The sequence below is a fragment of the Notamacropus eugenii genome, chromosome 5, assembly GCF_028372415.1.
Source record: "Notamacropus eugenii isolate mMacEug1 chromosome 5, mMacEug1.pri_v2, whole genome shotgun sequence".
NCBI lineage: Eukaryota > Metazoa > Chordata > Mammalia > Diprotodontia > Macropodidae > Notamacropus > Notamacropus eugenii.
This window is the reverse complement of record NC_092876.1, coordinates 39,292,037-39,319,018: the sequence shown is the minus strand read 5'-3', so window position 1 is coordinate 39,319,018 and position 26,982 is coordinate 39,292,037. Positions and strand designations below refer to the sequence as shown.

At 41.0% G+C, this 26,982-nt stretch overlaps 1 protein-coding gene across 7 annotated transcripts in view; it reads right to left on the bottom strand.

Moving 5' to 3' along the window:
- PRDM16 (PR/SET domain 16) overlaps positions 1–26,982 on the bottom strand; it is a 635,076-nt gene that overhangs the window by 61,989 nt on the left and 546,105 nt on the right. For 6 of the 7 annotated variants that reach the window (XM_072608625.1, XM_072608629.1, XM_072608626.1 and 3 more), the window contains one exon: positions 9,161–9,263. In XM_072608625.1, the coding sequence (XP_072464726.1) occupies positions 9,161–9,263 (103 nt within the window). Of the gene's footprint in view, positions 1–9,160; positions 9,264–14,961; positions 16,550–26,982 lie in introns of those variants that run through there. The other variant, XM_072608632.1, reaches the window with a different exon arrangement.

Below are 26,982 nucleotides of genomic sequence, written 5' to 3'. Positions count from 1 at the left end.
TTTTGAGGTTTTTGGTTTCTACTGATATGTCCTAGGCATTGTCTTGGAGGTTGGCAATGAGCATTTGTAGATGGTGTGGGGAAAAGGGACCCAGACAGGGCTGGATCCTGGAAGATAAAAAGACTGGATATTTATAAAGTTACCTGAATATTTGCAAAAGACTTTCTAGATATCATCCCTTTGGAGCCTGAAGCAACCCTCTGAAGTAGGCACCAAAGGGATTTATTAGGTATGGGAAAGTCCACGGACTTCATCTGTGCCTCAGTTTCCTTATCTGTCAAATAATGATAGCTAACATTTATACTGTACATTTATATAAACTAGCTGTCCCCCTTCAGACACTACTAGCTTTATAACTGGGCAGCTCACTCTACCCTATTTGCCTCAGTTTCCTCATCTGTCAAATGAGTTAGAGAAGGAAATGGCAAGCCACTCTAGTATCTTTGCCAAGAAAACTCCAAATGAGAACACGAGTCAGACATAACTGAAATGATTGATCAGTAAGAAAAATATTATCATAGCGTTTTAGGGATTGCAAAGTTTTTTTTTTTTAATCATATTATCTCATTTGGTCTTTACAACAATGCTATCAAATATTCCCACTTTACAGATGGGGAAATTCAGGATCAGAGATTAATAGACTTGCCCAGAGTAAATGTCTGAGGTAGGATTGACTCCTAAGTGTTCCTAATACCAAGTCTAGTGTTTTATCCACTATGGGAACCTGCTGGTGATAATAAGCCAATGTCATAGGGTTGCTTTAAGGTTCTAAAAGTTAAAAAGAAATAATAGCTTGCATTTACACAACACCTTAAGGTTTGCAAAGTGCTTTTAATATAATCTCATTTGTTCTTTGCAACAACTCTAGGAGCTACGTGCTATTATTATCCCTATTTTACAGATGAGGAAACTGAGGCACAAAGGGTTAAGTGACTTGCCCAGGGTCACACTGTTAGCAAATGCTTGAGGCAGGATTAGAATTTCTGTCTTCCTAACTGCAAGTCTCCACTTCTCTATCCTTTACGCCTCTTAGCTGGGGATAATGAAACGTCCTACCTCACAGTGCTGTTTTAAGACTCATATGATCACAGGATCATAAATTTAGATCTAGAAGGGACCTTAGTGGTCATCTAGTTCAACTCCTATATTTTGCAGATAAGGAAACTGAGGCACAGAAGGGTAAATTCAATGAATCCATTTATCAACAATTAAGCTGCTCTGCTTCTGGTACTGTGTTAGGCACTAGAGACTCAAAGGCAGATTAGAAATAGATTCTTTAGGGGATAAGAACATATACATATGTAAGTGTACAACATGAGAAATACAGGTTTTGTTGTTTTTTTGGGAGGGGCAGGAGAAACATTAACTTCTAGAAGACTTCAGGAAAGGTTTCAAATAAAGAGTTGGTGCTTTAGTTGAACTATTAAGTGAATTGGGGAGGATTTCAGACCCTGGAGCAGTCTATGTGAAGATAGAGAGACAAGAGATGAGGGGGTCATGGGTGAGGAAAAATGAAAAAGTTTAGAGCCAGCTTTGAAGGGCTTTCCCTGACAAAGAAGTTTGCATTCAGTCCTAGAGATAGTAGGGAACCACAGGAGCTTGCTAAGCAAGGGAATGACCACAGACAGAACTGTGCTTAAGTGATCTGTCAGCGGGCACATGGAAAGTACATGTAGAACCAGGGTTGGGACCCAGACCCTCTGGCTTCAAGTCCTGTTCCCTGGCCACTGTACCCCACTGCATGCAGAGTGCTTTCCAAAAGCACTTTCCTTTCCTACAGATATCAGCACTTCCATTTTACGGTGGGAGAGCCCAGGCTCAGATAAAAAAGACTCATATAGAATGACTGGCAGAGTTGGGGAGCAACCTCTGGTCTGCCTTGATTCAAAATTGAGGGCAAAGGGACCTTCTTTGTTCCCTTTCCCTTTCGTTCCCCTGACTTTTGGGGTTGAGTAACCTTTATTTTTTGGGGGTAGCATCAACTTTTGTACTTATATTAAATGACCTTTAGTGCCCCTTTTCAGCAAGATTCTGCATCTCAATGTCTAGGACTGAAATGTCCATCCGGTGAATTCTGGACCATCGAGGGAACGACTCTAGTCAAAGTCTACTGAAAGGGCCAACATTGCCATGGGATCCTGTGCCCTTCTCCACAAAATGAGGCTGTTAGAGGGCAGAGACATAACTGGAACAAAGTGACTAAGATTATGGACAGCCCTGTCCTGCTTCAGCATGATGTAATGGGTAGTCCATTAGTCAATCAATCAGCATTCATTAAGTACTTACAATCTGTGCTAAGTGCTAGGCTAACATAGAAAACTTAGTCCCTGAATTCAAGGCACGTACATTCTAATGAGAGAGGGGAGATAATATATAAATAAACAGGTAGAGCCAAGATACATACTGAATGGATGGAAGGTGATCTCAGAGGTGAAAGGACTTGGCATCCAGGGACTCTACCTCTTGTAGAAGGTAGGTTTTCAGCTGGTTCTCGAAGGAAGCCAGGGAAATTAAGAGGCAGAGTGAGGAGGTAGAGTGTTCCAGGCACGGGGGATAACCAATGCAAAGATGAGGAGATGGAGTGTCGGGTGTGAGGGACTGCAAGAAAGTCAGTGAGGCTGGATTCTAGAATGTGTGTGTGTTTGGTGGAGAAGAGAGTGGGAAGGAAGGAAAGGGCTATGGTGTGAAGGACTTTTAATGTCAAAGGAGTTTATATTGAGTATATAAAGGAATATAATAATCTGGAGGGCCTGAGCTCACTGAGATGACATGGTTAGACCATCTATCATTTTAGGAGAAGGGGATCTTAATAGCACCTCCGTCTCCCAGGGATATTGTGAGAATCAAATGAGATGACAATTGTAAAGCACTTAGCACATAGTAGGTGTTACATCCATGTTAGTTATTATTATTGATTATTATTAAAAAATACTGGAAGCTGAGTCGAGACCTGAATCCAGGTGACTAGTTAGGAGTCTATTAGAATGGTCCAGGCAAGAATGATGAAGACCTAGACTAGGATTATGGCTATGTGAGTGGAGAGAAGGGGATGAATACAAGAAATGTTGTGAAAGTCAAAATGATAAGATGTGGCAATGGACTGAATGTGTCAGGTGAATGAGAATGAGAAGTTGACGATGCCTTAATTTGACTTGATTTGACATGTCTTTGGAGTCAGGAAGACCCAGGTTCAAATTCTGCCTCAGATACTTAATAGTTATATGACACTGGAAAAATCACTTCTTCTGTGCCTCAGTTAAGGTCCCTTCCACCTACGTAAGTGGAAACAATTGAACTTAGCACTTAGTTGTCATGAAACTCATTAAGACACAGAGGGACCAGATGACTTGTTTCTGTTCCCAGCAGCTGCCTCACAGGGTCCTGGGGTCTTTATTCCCCTCCCACTCCCTTGAGGCAGTAGCCAAGGTTTTCCCTCACTCTTCAGCTTTGCATCTAGAGGACCAAAGTCTCTCCTCTTCCATCTTCCATTTTAATTTGTTCAGTAATGTTGGCTTAATACAACTCTGGTCTGAGGAGACAGAACCATGAAAGTCTAGCAACAGAAAGAGATGTTCTGCTTTGTAGAAATTCTATGTTTGGATTTCTCTTATGAAGAGCTGTTAGGGATCTTCAAGATTTTTTATCCAGTTCTGATTTGTGCCCCTCTCCTTCACTTCTTTAGAACACACTTGTAAGTCCTTGGGGGTGGCAACATGATGTTGCAGAAAGAACATAGGTTTGGACTCTGAAGATCTAGGTCCATGTTCCAACCCTACTACTTACTACTACCTGTGGACATTCCCGAGCCTTTGGCTTCCTCTCTGTAAAATGAAAGGTACAGTGCTAGATCAAATACTCTCTAAAGTCTCTCCCATTTGTCTCTTGTGCTTCTACACTCTAGAACATTTCAGAAGAGAATGAACTAGAAAACAGTCGTGACTTTGCTGAAATATTAAATTGATGGAGAGGCAGTGTGGCTCAGTGGAGAATACACAGATATGGACTCTTTCTGCCTTTCCCGGTGACCTTGGACATTTTATTTTTCTTTCTTAAATATCTTGTTTTCTCTAAATACCTTAATTTTTACATATGTGTAATGAAGAGTTTGTTAGGTCACCTCTACTAACCTTTCCAGTCCTAGAAATATGACCTATGAAAAAAATATATCAAGGGTCTCCAGGATTTACCAAAAATCATGGAGTATGTAGGAAGTTTGGGTTTTTTCTCATAAAGTATATTAAAGAAAGTTTTCTTTTTACTCAGCAATAATGTCTGCTATACAGATATGCTTCATTTTAGACAAACTAAATGGGAAAAAATTGTGATGGATTTTGCTTATGTGAGAGGCATAATTCACCCTGAGATTTCTGAAAACATCAAACTCTCTTCATGTCATTTAAAATATGATTAAAAATTCAATTTGCAAGCTTCTAGGGGAGGTTCCTTTTGTAAAGTAAGGTTTTTATAAATTAAAAATAAAATAAAGAAAAGAAAAGAAGAGAATTGTGGTCCACAGAGTATATAATGATTGGTTTAGGGCTGGATTTAGAGTTCAATAGGCCCTTAGGGGTTATTTAATCCAATGCCATCATCTTACAGAAAGGGAAACTGAGACCCAGAGAGGAAAAGCAATTACCTAAAAGTCACATAAGTTAGTAATAGAACAGGAAAGCCTTTAATACAGACCTCCCCCTCCCCATTCCAACCCTAAATTTTAAAAGTTTTTAAATTTAAATTTTTAAAATTTTGATTGCAGCATGGGTATAGGTTTAGTACATTTCCCTTCATTATACCATGCTGCCTGTCTATGATGAATAAGATTCCTTCATATCTACATTTTGGGGAATTCATTTTTACACAGCCCATTTGCTCCTTTGGGGCTGGAAGAAATGTAACTAAGAAGGCAGGAGAGAGTTTTTGACCAGCTCACTGTCCTCATCCCATCTCCTTGGGCTCCCTAACTGTCTCAATGACTGTTTCCTGGGCAGCTTGATCAGAGGTTATCGCCCCTGTGGGCTATGTGAAGATGCTTAGCATTTGAGATCATCTCAGGAGTTTATTCCAACATCCTGGGCTGGAATCTTTCTGAGATGAGACATTTCTATTTATTCTCTCTCTCTCTCTCTTTCTCTCCCTCTTTTTCTCGCTCCTCCTTTCCTCTTTTCCTCTCTTTCTCCACCCACCCCCCAGCATCCAATAAAGGTCACAAATTCCATCCATCTCCCATCATTTTTCCTCTACAATTTCTGCATAAAATAAAATTTGACAGCTGCAGACAAACAGGACAGAACAGAAGACCAAGGAGAACCAAGGAACCAACCAGAGGTCTTCGTGGGCTGCACCCGCCCAAGCTAGAGGACTCAGTTTGCTTCTGGTTCTGCCTGACTCGATTTGATAACATCTGGAGCAAAATGAAATTGGCCACAGGGATGACCTTAATGAACATTCCCTGCCTCCCTCCCCACCTCCACTGGGTGTTCTCATCCCAGAATCAGGCTGCTCTACAGAGAGCTCCAAGAGATGCTGCTGGCCATCCCATCCAAATTCGATGTGTAAGAAGATTCTGTATTTGGGAAAATATACTGGAGCTTTCCTTCTCTGGACTGTCCGTTTGCTACTCCCTCCTTGGGTTCATCAGAACAATACATAAATATCGAAGAAAGTGGAGACAAGAGGATATGAACACGAAGAAAAAAACCTAGATAGCACAGGATTCTCATAATCCTGAGTTAGTATGTAAAGAGTTAAACTCTCTTTAGAATATAGTCTTTAACCCATATTTGGGAAAGAAAATAATGGCTCTGATTCAATATTTTGTATAATAAATATATTTTAAGGGACTAGGACTTTTTTCCATTGATTTTTTTAAAACTTTGACATCATTTAGGAATTGCAGGCTGAAGATGACAGAGGGCTAGATTTCTCTCGGTTGGTTTTCCTGATAGAACATAAGCTATATGAAGCAGGGACAGGTTCCTCTTTGTTTTTGTTTTCTTAGCCCTCAACACGGTGCCTGGCATGTAACTTATGCTTAATATATGCTTGTTGATCAATTTATTTGATTGAAAGTCAGAAAATTTGTGTTCTCATCTTGGCTCTGCTCTGGACTTCTCTGGGTACCACTTTCTTCTTCACTAAGGGAGGTGGACTTGAAGGTTCCTTTTGGCACTGAAGACTATGATTCAGTCATTCACTCTATGTATTTACCCATTCCTACCGTTTGTAGGAGCAGAGCATGAAAACCAGTGAGAGCCAACAGAGAGAGCTGACCTCATAGTCAGAAAGACCTGCCTGTTATGTGACCCTGAGCAACAGGCATGCTTCTACAGCAAAGAGAGAGAGAGAGAGAGAGAGAGAGAGAGAGAGAGAGAGAGAGAGAGAGAGAGAGAGAGAGAGAAGTAAGGAGGAACCCTGTTTGTCAAGAACTTCACCCAAGATACCCCGAGTCCAAGTGGAGACACTCTTCTTCTGTTCTGGGCATATGTCAAGGAAGTCTGTGGCCTACAGTTTTCCTTCAGCAAGGTCACCAAATTCCCTGTTGCAGATGGGCTATGCCTTTGGGAGAGGGAGTTTGTGTAGAGCTATAAACACACACACACACAACACACACACACACACACACACACACACACACCACCCCACACCACCCCACACCACACCACACCACACCACACCACACCACACCACACCACACCACACCACACCACACCAACTCTGCTGATTGCAGTCAGCACGCCCTGTCTTGTTTGTCAGATCTGCGGGGCTTACACTCCTCTATCTAAAGTTCCATCAGCAACTCTCATGACAAAGCAGGAATGTAACAGAAAAATAAATCAGGGCCTAATGGCTTTCAGAGAAGCCAAGGGGAACTCAATTATGTGGCATCTACATGCTAATCTGGCAGACTTGAGTCTCAAAGGCTCTCAAGAGCCCTACTCCAAATTCCTGCAGTGATAAGGGGCGGCTGTATGTGTGTAACTGGGGTTTGCAGAAAAAGATTTTTATGATAATTATCTTTGTATGGAACATTTTTGCATTTTCTTTCTTGTGCAATTCAGAGTTTAACTGGGGGGGCAAGGCTGGGGAGGGCAGAGGAACATTAGGCAAAGTGGGGGGAGAAAGAGTATTAAAAAGTCAAATATTTGATGTTGGGCTATTATATTTCAAAAGCAATTAGTCCTCAAATGTTGGAAAATTTATTAGGAGAATGTAGCTACAGGTTATTTAATGCTGAAGGTGGAGGGGACCAGGGGCTGGGGTGGGCTTTTCCCCTCCTTGGCACCTTTTGCAAGAATGAACATTCAATACACAAATGAAACTCCATTGTCAGGCCCTGCTGCCCCAAAAGTTAAGTAGATTTATCTTTTTCAGTCTGCTTCTCCCTCCCCCCTGTGCTATCAAAGACCTATTCAGTTTTCAACACTTATTTTAAGGAAAATGAGAGCTTCCCCGTGCTGTACAAGGTCCTAGAAATTTATTTTTTCTCTCCCCCACTGCCTAATTAATACCAAACCCCAGCAAAGAGCCCAGATAGGATCAGAATCGAAACGTTGCCCCCTCTGCTGCATTTTTTTTTTGACAAGGGCATAGGGCACTTAGCAATGGGGAATGAAGGAAATTTCCTGAAAGCTGTGGGTGGTTGCCCCATGATCCTGCTGGCATTCAGGAGGGGGGAACTTGGGCAGAGAGAGAAAGTGAGGTTCGCCTGCATGGTCCCCATGGCCTCCTTGAGATTCTGACAATGAGCCTCCTGTCTGTCAGGATCTCAATGTCCTTGAATGTGGAACCGTAATGATCCTTAGAGGATTATGAAGTTCAGTATATTAATTATAAAACTTTAGTGGGTTTTGGGGAAAAAAAAAAACAAGACAAATAAAATCTCCCCCCTTCCTTCTCTAGTCTAAGTTGTATTGAGGGGTAGAGGGCAGAAGAGATAAAGCCTAAGATTTCATTGTGGGAGATGCTATATTCCAGCTTGCGCTTGAGGTCTTGCTCAGTAGGGAAAAATCAGCTGGGTTATTAACCCTGGAGACAAAGGCTTGGTCTGGTTTGCACTACAAGATTTGATCACTGAAATCACAGGATCTACAAGCTGGATAGAACCTCAGTGCATCTGGTCCAACGGTCAGAAATCTCTTCTAAAACATTCCCAACAAATTCATTGACCCTCTAGACTCAGAATTATCCAGGTCACTTTCCTATTATTGGTTAAAAATGAGAGTATTGGTGTATTGATTTAAAATATCGCAAAGGCTCATTGACTTTTTGTAATGTGAAGAGAAAAAAATATATATATTCTGTCCAAAAATGGTTTAAAATTTTGACTTTTCTCTGTTACATTCTGAAACCTGATATAGTTACGGTTGGATGATAGGTGAACTGGAAACGGAAATTCCCATTTCAGAAGCAAAGGGAAACAAATTCTGAATATGGTGAGGATGAAAAACACAGTATTAAAAGAACCAAGAGGAAAGAGTAGAAAACCATAGAACATTTCTATCAGATGATTTTTACCGTTATCATCAATATCGCAGTATCGATAGTCACTGTCTCTGTTCTCAAATTCTAGGGTTTTTCTTTTTTTCCTCCAACGCTCTTAGCTTAAGAATATTCTTCCCTTTTTGGACTTCCCCTACCACCATTTTGCTTAGGATGTGATGATTTGGCAGAGGTTTATACATGTTATAAAGCACAATCCTCTCCTGTTTAGGATGGTTAAGATTAACTGTGTGACTCGAAGTCCACTAAGAGGAAACACCTCAAAACCAAGAAACTTCGTTGGATGATTCCTTAAAAATAAGTGAGGAAAAAAAGACAAAAATGGGGCTCCAGGAATAGGATAATATCTTATATAGTGTTCAACCCAACCATACCTCCCTTCTCTCATTTGTAAGTTTGTCTTTAAATGCATCCTATAAGAAAGAAAACCTTGAATTGCTTCTTTCAAAAGGTCATTGAAAGAATGGTTAATCTGGATAGCAAGTATGGACTGTGGGAAAACCAGAGAATCTAGGATGGATATGTTCAGGATGCAGGTCCTTTGGTTAACTAGCCCTGGATAGTGCATGGTACCTAGGATAAAGGCTGTTGTCTGGTTCTTCCCCAATGAGGCAAGGAAAGGGGGCATAGAACAACAGATTCAGGGTGGTTGAGGACTTACCTTCCAGATTGGGTGGCATAGTCCCAAGTGAATAAGCCCCTTCCTTCATGTATAATAGCAGCTCTTCTCCAGGTTCAATGTTCTTAATGACTTTATAATAAATCTAGGATGGAGAAAGCAGAGACACATATAAAGTATCTTTTCTTTGGTGAAAGCCAATTATTACATATTTAAACTCCTATGCATTTCCTGCTGCCCCTCACTCCCCAACCCCCCTCAAGTTAATCAAGGAGGCTGGTTTGTTTGCCCCTTGATTGGATTTCTAATTGCTGCTGAGAGAGTTCTTAGGCTGGGACTTTTTTGTAGAATATGTTGCATTTCGAGGAACTCAAAAATCACATTATGACTTGGACCTTAGAACAAATAAGGAATTCATATACGTATGTATATACACCAGTTCTTTTAATTCTATCCCATTTCCAGATATTTTTCTAAAAGGAATTAAAAATGAAACAAATGCAAGAGAAAACACTGAATTTCCATTCTGGGTGTGTTTGTGTGGGGCAGGAGTAGATTATGGAGACTCTTCTGGGCTTTGATTAAGACAATGGCCATGAGCTGTTCCTCTCAGTTTTGTTAACTTGTTTGACTGTCATTGTGACTTGGTATTGCTTTGGTGGGGCCCCTAGGACTCGGAGGTGAACCTGGATGTTTATAAACAAAACCTAAAGCCATTGGGTAAATAATCACCAACTTAAAATGTCCAAAGCTTCAAAGAAATCAGGCCAAGGGCCTACGGAGAAACCAAATACCCTCAGCTTTCCACTCTTTCATTTGGGCTTCTACAGGGTTTCAGGTTTGTCCACTTAAAAACTGAAGGCTTGTATCAAACCTTAGGTTCCTTCCTAACTCTAACATTCTCAGTTCTAGAGTCCCTTCCAGCTCTGACATTCCTTAATCTAAAATGCTTCCAGGCTCTAACATTCAGTGTTCTATGACCGAATGCATCTTCCCCAGGTGAATGCTGGAATCCTTAATATCTAGTGAGTTTCAGACAAGAAGGATCTAGGTTGGCCTACGGAAAGGGAGATGGCAATCTCAAAGACATCTAGGCACCCTTTAGATCACCCCCAAAATCATATCCACAGGCACTGGTGGTTTCTGAATTCCTCATTGAGAAAGTTAGCATAGTACTGCTACCATGGTGATATTTTGAAAAATATGGTCCACATTACTAATGTCTTTAGGGGCAGCCAGGTGGCCCAGTGGATAGAGCACTGGGTTTGGAATCAAGAAGACTCATCTTTCTGAGTTTCATCTCAGCCTCAGACACTTACTAGCTGTGTGACGCTAGGCAAGTCATTTGACCCTTTTTGCCTCAGTTTCCTTATCTGCAAAATAAACTAGAGTAGGAAATGTCAAACCACTCTAGTATCTTTGGTAAGAAAACCCCCAAATGGGGTTGTGAATAGTCAGACATGACTGACATGACTGATTAACACCAAGAAAAACTGATATCTTTGGTGTGAAGTCCATACGAAGCAAAAAGACAACCTCTTTGAAAGCAAATGAAATTGTGAGGGAGGATGGTTAAATGAAATACTGAGAAAGTATTTTTATATTGCAAATGACTAGGTTTACAAGAGCTTGGAAATGAAGAAGGAATAGAAAAGTTATTAAAAGGTTCTTGGGTAACTTGATCAGAGGGAGAAATTGGATTTTGAAGATGGCCATTGAAATCCCTACCTGTGACACTTACTCTCTGTGTGGCCTTGGGCAAGGTGATTAATCTCTGAACCTCAGCTTCCTCATCTATAAAATGAGGGGACTTAATTTTATGATCTCTAGAGCCCTTTTCCATTTCAAAATCTGACAAACTCATGAAATGATTCCCTATAAGCTACCTTGCCCCGACCCAACTTCCCAAAATCCCAAGGACCAAGAAACATTAGTTTCTTTCCTACCATCCAGGCTGAGGAATATAGAGGAGGTATTCTAGTAGAAGGGGACCCTTATGAACCCAGCATGGTACCCTGAACTCCTGGACTCGCTTTGTAAGCATACAGGTTAAAAATCTGACACTTCAAGTATAATCGCTTTCATCCCACAGGCACTCCTTCTTCCTCCCAAGTCCAATCATCCTTTAAAGCCAAGTGTGTGTGTGTGTGGGGTGGGGGGTGGGGGTGGGGGTGGTGGTGGTGGTGGTGGTGGTGGTTGGATGTCATAGAAAGTGATTTGTCCCCTGGGGACAAACTAGACTAACACCAGGTGATTTTGACCCTCCAATTCTAGGTATGAGATGCAGTGAATACAAACCCTTTTTCCTAACTGAGTTTCCAATTTCTGTCCCAATAACATGGACCCTTGTATAATTTTTTAAAATAATTATGTACTTTTGGGGATCCTATACACAAGAAGCCTAGGGCATTAAGGATTTGCTGGTTTGGAGGTTGTGGAAAGACCTGTTGATCAATATCCCATTCAGACAAACCTCATGACTGGAAATCCCCCAGTCTAAATGCCACTTGGGTCTAAGCACCTGCCAGAAGACATGTGGTCAAAGCCAAGACAATAAATCTGAATTGTTCTTGAGGGAGATGAAAGGGCAAGGAATACACTCCAAAGTAATAGGCTGAACCCACAACTATGTGAAAAGAGTATTTTCAAGAGGTGAGAGAAAGATTATAGTTCTCTGTCATGGCCTGTGCATGAATCCCCGGACTAAAAAAAAGACCTTCACTCAGGGTCTTGAACTCTATAAGGAAATGAGAATGTGGTGGGAAGCTCATGAGGGCATTTGGTGGTTCACTTTGGGTGTCTGTAGAAAATGGGTGGTCTACCTTAGAACTCTCTTGAGTGTTTGTTTCTCTGTTGGTTCTTTCAGTGAATTTTGAGGACCTGACTTGGAGTCAGGAAGATGTGGGTGCATGCCCTACTTCTGACCTATACTAATTGGGGACCCACATCAAATCACTCAACCTCTCCATGCCCCAGGCTCTAAATTATAAACATATTGCTGGATTGGTATTAGAGAAGAGTTTTCCATGATGGAAGCTCTCTAAACCCATGAAATAATAAGAATATTATTATTGTTAATAATAAAATCTAGCATTTATATAATACCCTAGGGTTTGAGATTTAATTTGATCCTCCCAGCTCCCAGGGAGGTAAGTGTTCGTATTTCTCCCAATTTTACAGATGAGGAAACTGATTGAATTCAGGTCTTCCTGACCCTGTCAAGTTTCTAACCACATCATCACCGAGCTGCCTATAATGATGATGATGATGATGATGGTGTGACACTAGGCAAGGACATTTTTGAATGGGAGGAAGAGGAGTTCTTTTTATGTGGCCACGTGTTCCTGAGAAATCGCATCTTGGAGTGACCCCCTTCCCAAGTGTGACAACTTATCCCCCTAAGTCATACTCCCTTCAGTTTTTTTTCCCATTTTACTGTGGTGAGGAAACTTCTCTGACACTCAGAATGAAGTCAGAGAATTATTAATTGACCACTCACACAATACCTTAGCATAATAGGAAACCCATGTTTTCATGATCCCACATAAGACACGATCAAAGAGATAAAAAAAAAGAAAGAAATTCATCACTATATACAAGAATATAGCATCAGAAACCCAGGCAATAGCCATTGACTGATTTAAAGTAAACTCTCCACTAAGCCAGTCACAAATATGAAGAGATTGTGTGGATTAGCCATGGTGCATTAGATTAATTAAACTCCATAGCAAATGAGATTGCCTAAGTTTTATTTTGTGTGTGTGTATGTACCTATAATGAACATAACAGTCTAGGTCTCTAGGGTATACACTCAGGGATGCCAGCTTCCAAAAGGGAAGTTATCAATAGCAAGCCAGAGTGATAACCATGTGTATTTTGCTATTTGGCTATAAGTGGGTAAAAGCTAGGGTTCATGGAGAGATTCCCCAGGGTAGAGTTGACCATGTTTAGAACAGGAGATATTAATAAATAAATATTAATATTACCTTAATAAACAGATTTTAATAAGCAGACAGAATTTAGGCTTTACCTGGGTCATAAAAGAAGTCGACCTAAGTAAATGAGTGCCTCCTATCTCCTGTGTAGAAGCAATATGGCATAGCAGATAGAGAGTAGCCCAATGAGCCAGGGAGACATGGATTCAAACTCTGCCTCTGATGGCATCAGATCTGTCAATTGGCTATGTGAACCTAGGCAAGTTGATTCACATTTTAGTTCAAATTTCCTCATACTAAAAATGAGTTGTTGTGAGGATCTGATGAGATGATATGTCAAAAGCATTTTTGCAAGCCTTAATGTTCTACGGAAATGTTAACTGTTAATAAACCTTTCAGCATTCCCAGGCAACTCTGTAAGACTGACTATCAAGCTGGTGTTCATCTGTATTGGAGTTTTCTCACCAAGAGTTTTTTATAAGTAGAAAACCACAGGTCTGGATAAGTCACTTAACCTTTCCCCATCATGCCTACGTCTAGGTCTATGTCCCTATAGCTAGCTAGATATATACAGATATACACACAATAACTAAATATAATATGTTTACAGGAGTATAGGCACATATAAACAGACACATGTATGCACACATATCTACACAATGCAATGACATGTGTGTATACACATGGGCACACTTATACAATATACACCTGCATACACAGATATGCATGTATGCATATATCTATGTATGCAATACAACATACCCATATGCAGAAATAAATATGCACACGTAAGTTCATAATATACGTGCACATATACATGCATGTATCTACAACACACATACAAGTGTATATACATATAATACGTGTGCGTACAACACACAAGCTTATATGTACACGTACAGTACATGTAAATAAATGTTTCCCTGCTGTCCTGATGTATTTCATTTTTATTATTACTTCTGTCAAGCTGTTCTCATCACCTATGTCCATAAGTTTTGTTTTGCTTACTCAACTAGCACCCAAGCGGGCAAATTCTCCCTATGCCCTTCTCTCCCTCTCTCCCTCTCCCTCTCCCCCCCCCTCTTTCTCTCTCTCTCTCTCTCTCCCTCTCCTCTCTTTCTTGCTTTTTCTCACTCTATTTGTGTCTCCGATTTTCTATCTCTTCTCTCTGTCTCTGTCTTGTCTGTCTGTCTGTCTCTCACACACATCCCAACATTAAAATAAAACACGACTAAGTACACACAAAGGCAAAAGGGAGTCTCTTTGTTAGCTGGTGACATTATCTTTCTCCGTGATGAACTGCCAGATTATAAAAAAATGTCTCAGCTCTGACTTCCAAGTTTTTCTTGGGGAAAAAAAAAAACCCAAAGCCTATGCTCAACACATAGTAGGAGCTTGATAATGGCGCCTTGAATGGAATGGAAGTTAAAGAACTCTTCCTTTGGGGCTCCCTCAAGCCCCCATCAGGGGGCAGTCTTTCCTCAGTTACCTGCTCCCCATTCCCCAAGTTTTCGGTTCATGTTCACATCCTCCCTCCCTCCCTCCCTCTCATGCCACTGGCCTGCCCCTATCTCACTCTGTGCCTGCTTTGATTTCAGAGCTATGCTTCGGGCCCTTGCACTCTGAAGGGCTGGGAATAATGAGGGGCAGGCAGGAAACGAGGTCCTCTGTCTGCACCTCCCCCACCCCAAATCCTGCAGGACCATCCCCAAAGAACCACCTCTCCCATCCCTCCCTGGTCCCCGACTTGAGTGAGAACTACCAAGTTCTATGTCAGACCAGCCTCCACTGGGACAGAGGAGACCCCCGTGGGAAAAGAGAAGGGGAAGAGAGAGGGAGAAAGGTAGAGGAAAGGCAGAGATACCAGGCAGCAAACAAGCAGGGGTGGGAGGACAAAAGCAGTCTAACCTTGTTTGGCTGTGATTGTTGGCTCTGCTCAGCAATCTGAGTTAAGTTTAGAGTGTGCCAGAGAGGGAGTCCGGGCTGAGCAGAGACGATGGCAAACACCATCCTCTGGCCCTTGGGAGGGAGAGGGAAGAAGGGAGGGGAAGAGGGAGGGAGGGGGGAGGGGGATCTGCAGAGGCGGGGAGCCCCAGCGCCAGCCAGAGCTGGTCCTCCCTAGCTCAGTCCCTGTCCTGGAGCCGGCATCCTTGCTTTCTCTCTCTCTCTTCATGTGTCTAGAGGAGGGGTGGTTACAGTCGATCCTTCCTCACTGATCTAAGATGCAGAGCTCAGACACTCCCCCTAATCTGTCCTCTCTCGGGAGACCCTCCTCTCTCTCTCTCTCTCTCTCTCTCTCTCTCTCTCTCTCTCTCTCTCTCTCTCTCTCTCTCTCTCTCTCTCTCTCCTTCTCTCCCTTTCTCAGCTATCCTGCTCCCTTCATGGAAAGCAGAGGAAAGGGAAGCTTCAAGTTTCCAAGTCTGAAATGAGCTCTTAAGTAATTTATTTTGTTTCTTTTGCAAACTGGAACTTTCTTTCCTCCCTTGCCTAGGAACCCAAGCTGGGTTTAGTCCCAGTACAGAGTCTAGGAGGAGACTTTCCTGGAGACTTAGATGCCCATAGTAGGGTAATGACAAAGGGGCACAGCAACTAAAGGGGTAGGTGGATTTTGAGGCTCGACACATAGGATTAGCAATAATGCTAATCATGTAAGTATACATACATACATATAGTGAGACTGGGGGAGGGGAGTAGGAGAAGTTTACTTGACTTTAACGTTTTCAAACTGGCATTACAGAGGCTAAGTGGCTGGGGGGGGAATGGAAAGAGGAATCCCGGGGAGAGAGAGAGAAAGAGAAAGAGAGAGAGAGAGAGAGAGAGAGAGAGAGAGAGAGAGAGAGAGAGAGAGAGAGAGAGAGAGAGAGAGAGTTAAAACTTTTCCAAACTCAGCTGGTTCTTAATTTGACAGTTCCCCTAGTGGCACCCAGACTAAAACAATTCTAATGCTCAGCTCCCTCTGACACAAAAACTGGGTTGATCTTTTGTTTCATTTTGAATATGCCATTAAAAAAAATATCCTCTTGGTGAAATTAGTGCCCCATATGAAATGAGACCAATTGTTGCCTCCTGGGGCAGAGAGATAGAAAGACAGAGAGACAGAAAGAGACATACAGGCAGAACCTTCAGACTCAAAGGTGGAGGAAAAGAATGGGGACAGGGAGGGGGATGGGTGAGTAGATTTCAGTGGAAACCCGCTTTGCCCAGGCAGTGGGGCGCCTGGCCCTTCCCTGACATTACAGGAGGCATTACAACCCCACCATTCACTGTAATGCACCTCGACTGCTTCTAGCTGGTGCCAGAAATAAATTATTAGAGAAACCTCATAAAAATTCCTCAACGCGTTTTTATAACCCTTCTTCTCATTTTCCATTTCTAGGTTGGTGACATCCCTGATTGGACAAGGATCCAGGCAATGAGAAGTCCTCCTCATTATTGATGGACAGATACAAGATAATTTTGCTCTTTAACCAGAGATCAAACTTTTGTTTTTCAAGAAAGAATCTGTTCGACTACTTTCTCTCTCTCTCTCTCTCTCTCTCTCTCTCTCTCTCTCTCTCTCTCTCCACACACACACACACACACACACACACACACACACACACACACACAATAACCCTGGAGGAAGGCATTCAGCTTTATATGCTGCAGCTTAAAAATAATACACATTTTTTCCTCCTTTCCTGTGTCCTGTTTCAAAACAATTGTTTCTGTTATAATGTTTGTGTTGTTTAGGGGCATCTGTGTACAGAAATACATATATCTACATTTATAAACTTAAAAATATATGGATATGGTAATATAAAGCCTTAAATGTAGATATATCACTAGATATAATAATTAATGCAGCATTTAAGGTTTGCAAAGCTATCTATACATATTCTCATTTGATCCCCACAACAATCCTGGGAGATCAAAGCAGATATTCTTCCCCCTTTTCATAACCCTAGAGATCTAGATCTAGGTGAGACAGATGAGAGAGATGCAAATACAGATATAAAATATATAGATACAGCCACAGATATAGAAATATATAACTAGCCATAGAGATCCATAAAGATGGGCATAAATGTAGAAATAAATCTACTTAAATACAGCTATATAGATATAGTTATATACGCATAGAAATATCTATAGGTAGACAGATTTGAATGTACATAGTTATAGGAAGCTATAAATATACACAATTGTAGATGTATACAGATGCACAGAAACATATAGATAGGCATAGATCTTTGGACGTGCACGCATGTATAATTATAGATGTCTTTAGATAGTCATAAGTAGATATATCAAATATTGTTTCAAATATTGTTGTAAGGGTTCAAGACTGAGCTCGTGAAGACCTTGGGACACCCTATATTTGGGGTAGGGATGGTCTAATTGTGATTTTTCTTGATCAAAGATTTGCTGGAAAAAATAACCAACAGTCAACAACAGAGCTTCCTGGCTATTTAATAAATGCTAATTCTAAAGTACTAAGCATTGAAAAAATTGCTGAGTGACTTAATCCGGTGTCCTTTTCCCCTGTGGGACTCTAGTGGGTTTATTGAACACAGGGGATTTATCTGTCTGTCCATCTCTCTTTCTCTCTCTGTCTCTCTCTGTCTCTGTCTCTGTCTCTCTCTCACACACACACCACACACACACACACACACACCACACACACACACACACACACACACACACACACACACACACACACACAAATCCTTCTGTCTCTGGCTAGCCCCTGCTAAGTTTTCTTCTCCTCAATAAAAGGAAAGGTTTAATTGTAGGTAAACCAACTTCAGAACTAAACCGAGGACGTCGTTCTCCTTTTGAGGCTGAGTTGCTGCCTCAGAAAACTTAGATTTTTAACCAGCTCACGTTCACTGTGACCGAGCTCTTTTCTTAAAACACCGTTTTCCAACAAGTTCATTTTTTCAACTGGTAAAAAAAAAGTTGAAAGCCATTATTTCAGGAAAATATATTCTTTTTCATTTTCACTAGTTAAGTATTTTTTTTTTAAACATGAAATAAATTTCCTGGGAAGATGTTTCAGAAATGGTATTGCAGATCCCACAATTTCCATGGCCGCTAAACCTTAGAAGTCTTAGATTCACACCAGAAGAAAATGCCTTTCCAATTTCTCAAAGTTGAAACCATGCTAAAGCTGGGAACTAGAAATCAAGTTAACAAGTAAGCAATACACTGTACTTTTTTTTTTGAATGAACAATTCTCTCCGAAATTCATCAGCATGCTAAAGAGCTCTGGGCCTTTCTTTTGCTTCTAAGTTTCCCAGGCTGCTCAGAAACTGATGATAACAAAAAGTGGCCTTCTCTATCAGGATGTTGATTTCTTCAAATTGTCTAAACAGTCTCTCTCTCTCTCTCTCTCTCTCTCTCTCTCTCTCTCTCTCTCTCTCTCTCTCTCTCTCTCTCTCTCTCTCTCTCTCTCTCTTTCTCTCTCTGTCTGTCTTTATCTCCCTGCATTTCTGGATTCAGCCGTGCCTAAATTTGTCAAGGTTTCAGTCTTCACAATGTGGTGCTGGAGGTCTGTTCTCAGAAGAGGACAGACACACACACATTGGGATCATGGAGGCTGAATGGTTCCAGCTCCATTTCTGATCAGAAACTAGTTGACTGTGGACCTATTTGGTCATTTGTTTCAATGCAGTCTCAACTCTTGTAGGTTTCTTTCATCGCCATCTTTCTGTCTCTGTCTCTCGATCCTCTTCTCTCTGTCTGTCTGTCTTTGTCTCTGTCTGGATGTTGCTCTCTCTCCTATGACTGAACACTAACAAGGCTGACAGTACCAGAGCCATGAGGCACTTCCCAGTTTTTAAGCTGCCTGAACAGAAAGGAGATAAGAGGAACAACAAATTCAGGAGGTCAGGGTCAAATACCTCCATCCATGACCCCAGTGCCCTGAAGTAGGAACAGCAGTGTGTGCCTTTCTTTGGGAAGTGTTTACCCTTCTTCCAGCCAAAGTCCCGTAAGCTCAATTTTGCTTTAGGAAAGTAATACAAGCATCAGCGAACTCAGAGAATAACAGTACCACAGCGTACAACTCAGTGGGCGAAAGGGAGACGGTTCGGAAACTGAGACACTTCACTGGAGTTAAGATCAAAATCTCTACTGGCCCCCTTGTCTTAGTTAGCTGCTCCTGGTCCCTGGGTGGGAGGTGGGAGGTGGTGGTGGTGGTGAGTACACTGGTTTGGGTTTTTGAAAAAAGGATTTTGAAAAGGTTTTTGAAGTTTTTCAGGTAGGTCTAGTAAAATCTACCAGGCTAAAAATGAGAACCAAAACACAATTCTCCAGCGTAGAGTGGAAGGGGGATGTTCTGCTTCTTCCCTGCCTTTTTCCCTCCTGTCTCTACACCTCTACCAAATGCTCTGATTTTTATTTCTGCCTCTGGTCTTCATTATTATAATTTATCACAGTCTATTAAGTTTGGAATGTGTTTAAATATAAAAATAATCTATTTTCTAGTTATGTTCTTTGAATCTCATAATGTTTTTATGTCCAAAATTTTAGTCTGCTGAAAGATTACTCTAATTGTTATTAAATCATTCTTTGGAACAAATCATCACTAAATAAACATATAATTGATATCTTCTACTATGTATAATGTAGACTATATAACATATAATATATTCAATTCACCAAACATTTATTAAGTTTCTATGTTCCAGATAGATAAATATGCACATTGCTTATCTGTCTATCCATCTATCTACCTATTAATCTACCTAACACTTATTTATATACAGAGAGGCAAGAGTTACATCGAGAGGCAGATATAACATTTTAGGGTTAGATCTATGCTTTCATAAGTATAGGCAACACCTGGTAACGAAACTTTCTCCGTATATATGTTTATGTGTATAAATACTTATATATTACATAGCATTAAATTTAATTCAAACATTTACTAAGCCCTTAGTATATGCCAGTCATATGTGCATATATATATACATACAAAAAACATATCTTATTTACACATCACATTTATATAGAGAGAGTTAGAGACAAATAAATTTTTTTTTTACTGGATCTGTGACTTTATCCATTCGGGGAATTTCTGGTGAAGAAATATCCCCAATTACATATTATATATATATATATATGTATATATATATATATATATAAAAATTGTAGATAGAAAACATGTACACATTTAACATTTGCATATTACACGTTAAGAATTACCAAGTAATTTTCATACATGATCTCATCTGATCCTCCAAACAACACAGTGTGATAGGTCCATATGTATATCAGTATGAAATATATACATCCATGTGATATCTATACGTATTAGATGTATACCTAGATGACATAGAAAGTGAATTCTCAAAGCTGTCAGATCCCCATAGTTAGTGGCTTTCATTCATGCCTTGGGGAGAAGCGGTCTTCATTTTTGGAAAGGAAATGAAGAAAACATTGTTTTTGTTTTTTTTTTTAAACAACAAACTGGCTTGTTTGGTTTGGTTCCTGAGCCTTCTGAGAAAGGAGTTGATTACGTCTTTAAAGGCATTTTGCAAAGCAGCTGAAATTGTGAGCAGGGGGTTTATTTCAGTGTCACTTTCCAAGGAAAAATAATAATCCATTGTTTTAAGCGCCCATTGGAAAATGGCACGTTTATGCTGAATGGTTAATTTTAAATTGCAGGGAATTAAAAATGACATTCAAATGAGAGAACTTTTCCTGGGGAGCAGACTCTAGATGGAATGGTCTGTATGATGGGTGGATGGAGCCCAGGACCCATCCACGGGCTGGACACTCAGATACACACAGACGGAGACTCCACCACAGGACATCGGAAACGAAACCAGAAGAAAAGAACCCTCCATCAAAAGCAAATTATTTTGGTCTGGGAGGCACCAGGTTTTGATTAAAAAGCAGCCCTGGCTCTCATCAACACAATGCTGGTTGGTGATTGTAAGGCTAATCTTTTATTAAAATGTCTTTGCTTAACGGGCCTAAAGGAAGAGATTAACCTTTGTCTGCCTCGACTTTGGGGAGACGGGGCCCTTTATGTCCATCCTGAGAGCAGCCAATCCCTAGGAAGAATTTGTAAAGCACTGAGGCCAAAGGGATTAATAATACATCGCCCGTGTGCCAGACCTATGGTCAAGCATGGGCTCAGGCTAAGGTTGGTGAGGGAGAGGCCAGAACCCAAAAGTCTCTTCACAAAGACCACATCTCTGTTTAGAACTGCTTCTGGTCAATGGAATGTATTCGTTTATTTCTGTTGAGAGAGAGAGAGAGAGAGAGAGAGAGAGAGAGAGAGAGAGAGAGAGAGAGAGAGAGAGAGAGAGAACTATCTGGGCGTATTTTCACGACTTCTTCTGCATAGAAAATGATGACTTTTAACCAAGGACAGACTCTACTTTTGCTAGCCTTATTTCCTCTCAAAGGGGCTTGGTGACATTTAAGGCCTGCCTGCTACAGCTAGACCCATGACGGCTGCATGCCCCCCGAATTTGGATTTCTTTCTTCACTTTTACCATGGTTCCTTGGGAGCCTGGATGGGCCAAGGCTCTAAATGTGGCCTCCACTCTGATCTAAAAGGCACCGATGACCATTAACATCTTGCCGCCAACCTTCAAAAGCTATTAGGGCTATATTTCAAAAACAGAAGTAAAAGAAGGCTAAAATGAAGAATAAGAAAAAAAACCAGAGCAGTGCTGAATAGGATATACTCTCCACCCCCTTCCTCCTTCTGTGGCCAACTTATTTCCAAGTTTTGGTTTTTTTCTTAACATTAAAATAAATTCAGGAACAGACCCTGTCTGTGTCTCTCGAAACCTTTCAAACCAACTCGTTTGCTCCTAATTGCAGGCAAAAGAGCCACCCAGGGGTGAGGCTAATGTCTTGAATTTTCCAAAAAGGAAAGGATTGTGGGGAGAGGGAAAGCAGAAGCAGGAGATGTGGGGCAGATGAAGGGTCTTTTCGTCACCGCCCAAAGTGAACGTATATATAGAATACCTGATGGATTTTTTTTTCTTTTTCCCCTTTCAATGCTAAAATGAAAAAAAAAATGGGTAAATTAAAGACTGCTTCTAAAACCCTAGTGAGAATTGGTAATAATGAGAGGCACACAATTGCACACTGTCAGACAGTTCAGCCAAGGGGAGGCGAGGGGGGCTTAGGGTGGGACGTGGGGTACAGGAAAGAAGGTTTCATCCTGGGCTGGCCCTGGAGAGGCCAGGCCTGTTGTTCTAACATTAAGCGGCTGCATCACATTGGTATTAATTTTGTGTTTGATGGCTGTCTTTGGCCTCTTGGATATCGGATCTTTTCATTTAGACCAGTTGGGCTGTCTGCAAGTCTCTCTTACTTTGGAAAGGAAGAGAAAGGTAGATGGAGAGAAACTACAAAAGACCCTTCTCAGTGATGGATCTCAGTCTTTTTAGATTTTATTTTTTAAAGGAAATCTATTGATTGGGAAAGAGGTGGAAGAGTAGGGTATAAGTTGTTCAGGATATAAAGGGCAAAAAAAAAATGATGCAGATCTTAGGATGGGATGGTGGTTTTTTTTTTTTGTTTTTTTTTTTTGTTTTTTTTTGTTTTTGAGAGGGGCAGGAGGGAGTCACCCAGGACAAAGAGTATGCTTATTTTCCGAACACTGGGGCAGGGGGCAGGACAGGAAAGAAGACGTGGTTTTCTAATCCAAAGGCATTGGCTCCCCATCTCCATAATACCCAAGAAGGGAGAAGTTGAAAGACTATTAAAAATCTATATTTTATAATGAAACCTGTGACAAATGTATGTTTTATAATAAAAGTCATTTGGTGTCCCAGTGACTCCAGTTTTCTCTTTTTTGGGGCTGTGGTGGTGGTGGAATTAATCTTGGTGGCCGGTGTTATTACTATCCTCACTTTACAAATGAGGAGACTGAGGCAGGCAGAGGTTAAGTGACTTGTCCAGGGTTTGCACAGCTAGAAAGTATTGGAGGCTGGATTGAAAATCAGGTCTTCCTGATTCCTGGTGTGACGCTTTCTCTACTTTGTTACCTAGCTACCAAATGGGTTGGACCTAGGGAACACTTCAGGGATCACCCCCTTCATTTTACAGGTAAGGAAACGGAGACTCAGGGAAATTAAGCGACTTGCCCAGTGTCACATAGCTAGTAAGCACGGGAGGCAGAATTTGAACACAGGGCCTCTGACTCCAGAAGAGAAGGGGTATTTGTAAGAGGAAGCAATGAGGCTATTAAAATGAAGCTATTCAGAATGGGATGAACATGTTTTAGGGTAAGAAAAAGATATGGATAGATGTTAGGATGGGTTGAGTCTTTTTCTGGAGGGGTGGGTAATAACCAAGACAAATTGTGTAATGTTGTACTGTATGCAATGGGGGTAGAAATTTATAAGGATATAAAATTATTATTAAAATAAAATAAATATGTTATTATAATATAAGTAAATATAAAAGGTAATGATAAACTTTAATATCACATACATATATGCTGTATATCTTTTATATATACAAACATACATATAAATGTATATATGTTCCCCAACTCCTCTTAATTCCAGTGCTTTTCCTCTGCTAATTATTTCCTTTTAATCCTGTATATAGCTTGCTCTGTATATATTTGTTAGCATGTTGCCCCCCCATTAGATCATGAGCTCCTTGAGGGCAGGGACTATCCTTTGCCTCTTTTTGTATCCCCAGTGCTCAGCACACTGCCTGGCACATAGTAGGTGTTTAAGCAACGTTTATTTATTGATAACGTAGTATGTATAGATATAGATATGGTATGTATGTATAGAACATATATAGTGTGTCTATATTAGTATATGTGTATATATAATATGGTGTACATAGTAGGTGTATACAGTATATATAGTGGTATATATTTGTGTATTAATATAGCATAACATGTGTAGTATATCTATAGTATGTGTACGTGTACACACACAGTAGGACTTGGTTAATAGGTTGGTTAGTTTTTCTTTTTTCTTTTGGTACAAGGGGTGACCCAAGAGGTAGGAAAGCTATATTCAGAAATGAAGGGTCTGCCCAGCCAAGGATATGGATCATTTTCTAAATCATTAGAGCTTTAAGAGACATTAGAGGCCCCTTATTTTATAGAGGTTAAAGTCCTTTGAGGTTAAGTGACTTCACAAGGTCTCACAGGTAGAAGGTTGCAAATGTGAGATTTGAACATGTATCCTGTGACTTCAGACCCAGAACCCTAGCCACTATAGTAGGCTACTGCTCTGAATGGGATTAGTGTATGATAGAGGTGGGAGGAGGCAGTGGCTGGGATGGGTGTGTGGGGGGGGGCAGGAGGGGTGGATGAAAACAGAGGAGGAGGAGTGGTTATTTCAGCAGTTCCCTCCCCAAGGTAATCAATCAACAAGCATCTATTAAGTGCTTATTATGTACCAGGGCCTGTTCTAGGCACTAGGGATACAGAGATAAAAAAAGAGAATTTAATCTCAGTTCAGGGAAGTAAGGTGAGTAGCAGAGAGTAAACTACAGTTCATGTTAATGCCAACAAGAGAGGGAGGCCAAATCTTCTGGGAGTCCCCAAAGATATGGTTCAAGAAACCAATAACTTCAGCTAATAATCTGGGGACACACCAGGGTGATGTCTGGCCATTAGCAACTTGTCTGGAGACCACTATATCCTGCAAGGAGCAAAGGATTGTAAACATCTGAATGATAGCCATAGGGAAAGGCAGCTGGCCCTCAGATCTTTACCCTGTCACCAGCTTGAAGTGAAGATATATAGGTTCTTCCAAAGTGTCCCAAGGTGCTTGGCTGGGGAGATGCCCAGGGCTCCCTAACACTCAGGCTCCTCTCAGCTAACCACTTCTCAGGGAAGATTTGGGATCACAACTGTTATTCTCCATCCGGCTTCTCAAGCCTGTCTTTGAGCTCTTGGTTTCAGTAAATGGCCTGTTCTTACAAAATTAATGGGACTGGCGAGAAGGACCAGGGATTAAGCTCACAACTCTGTGGTTGGTGCCACTTGGGCACCTTCAGATCTTGGCTGTGGTCCCAGCTTTGCTCCTTGTTAGCTATGCAACCTCTTCTTCACCTGCCCGAGTCTCCTGTTTATCTCTCTGTAATATATCTGTAATATTATATATATATATATAATATATATTATCTCTCTCTGGTATAGAATCTAGATGATCTCTAGGGTCCTTTTCCAGTTCTAAATCTACGAAGCATGCAGGACATGGAAAGGGATAGGATAGAGATGAAGAGCGGTATTGAAAAGAAAGGTATGGATGGCTGCGATCTGTAATGTGGAAGGGAATAGTGAGATCACGGGAGGCATGGTGTGACAATAACAGCAGTAGTGTGTCTACTACGTGCCAGGTAAAGAGCTTTATAAATCTTTCTATTTGCTCCTCACAACAATCCTGGAGGGGGGTAGTAGAAGCTATGATTATTCCCATTTTGAAGATGAGGACACTGAGGCAGAGAGCAGCGAAGTGATTTGCCCAGGGTCACATGGCTAGTAACTGTCTGAGGTCAGATTTGAACTCCAGTGTTTCCTAACTCCAGGCCCATTTCTCTAGACATTGAGCCACCTATCAGCAGAGGTGGTGCAGGGGAAGGGGGATGGTTGTATCTAGACTTGAGGGACTCGAGTCCAAATTTCAAATGTTTCCTGGAACCTTATTAATGCCATTTCCCTACCATCAGCCTCAGTTTCCTGATCTGTAAAATGGAGAATGGAAAGAGCTGGAATAAATAACTCCTGTGTTCCTAGAATTATCTGCTTGACTGCTTGATCATAAAATTAGATAATGTGTAAAGGCAAACCTTAAAGTGCTACATACTTGCTATTAACAACAACCACAACCACTATGCTATTTGTTGCATTAGGCAGAAGTTGTAACAAGACTGGATGTTAGGAAAATGTCCCTAAAGATTCAAGCTTTTCAAAAGTGGAATAGGTTTGGGAGGGTTGGGGGTGGTGGTGATCTTCACACAAAGGCTGGATAATCCACTTTGGGGAATTTGCAGAGAGGATTCTTTTTGGGGTACGGGTCAACATGGTGTGAGCAGCTAGTGGGTACCATAGTACATAGTACACTGGACTCGGAGTCAGAAAGATTCATCTTCCTTCATTCAAATCTGAACTCAGATACTTGTAGCTGTGTGACCTTGGGCACGTCACTTAACCCCATTTGCCTCAGTTTCTTCTTAAAATGTGCTGGAGAAGGAAATGGCAAAACACTCTGGATCTCTGCCAGGAGAATATCAGGTCATGGAGAGTCAGACATGACTGAAACCAGTGAACAATAAGGCAATACGGAGGACCTGGGTTTAAGTCATTTCTTTACTCCTTGAACAACTTAACTTTCCCACTCCTAGTCTCATAAATTCCTATATTTAGAGCTGGGATGGACTTCAGTTGCCATCTAATCCAATTCTCCCATTTTACAGGTGAGGTATGAATCCCAGACATCCAACATCACAGAGTGAAAAAAGTGGCATAACCAGAATTTAGACTCAAAACCTGTGACTCCAAGGTCATGACTCTATGCTCCCTTGTTTAGGGGGGGACTGGTTTAGCTGACTATCACTGAAGCTCCTTCCAACTTTGAAATTCTGTATTCCTGCTGTCATACATTCATTTTTTTAAACTAGTGACAAGAAGTTATAAATAGCTCACAAAGTGGAGATAGATAGATGGAATGACTACATTTAGATAGATCTGCTACTGGCTTAATGACCAAGTCTCCAGAATGGAGATTAATTGGTCTTTGTTTATTTGGAGTGCCACAGATTTCTGTCCTGTGTCCTGCTCTGGTCTCCAGCTTTATGAATGAATCAGGATGAAGTCATCTGTGGCTTACTTATCAACTTTGCAAAGGAACAAAGCTAGAAAGATACCTAATGTGATGAATGACAAAATCCAAAAAGACCCCGACAGGTTTAGAATGCTGTGCTCAATCTAAATTAAAAAAA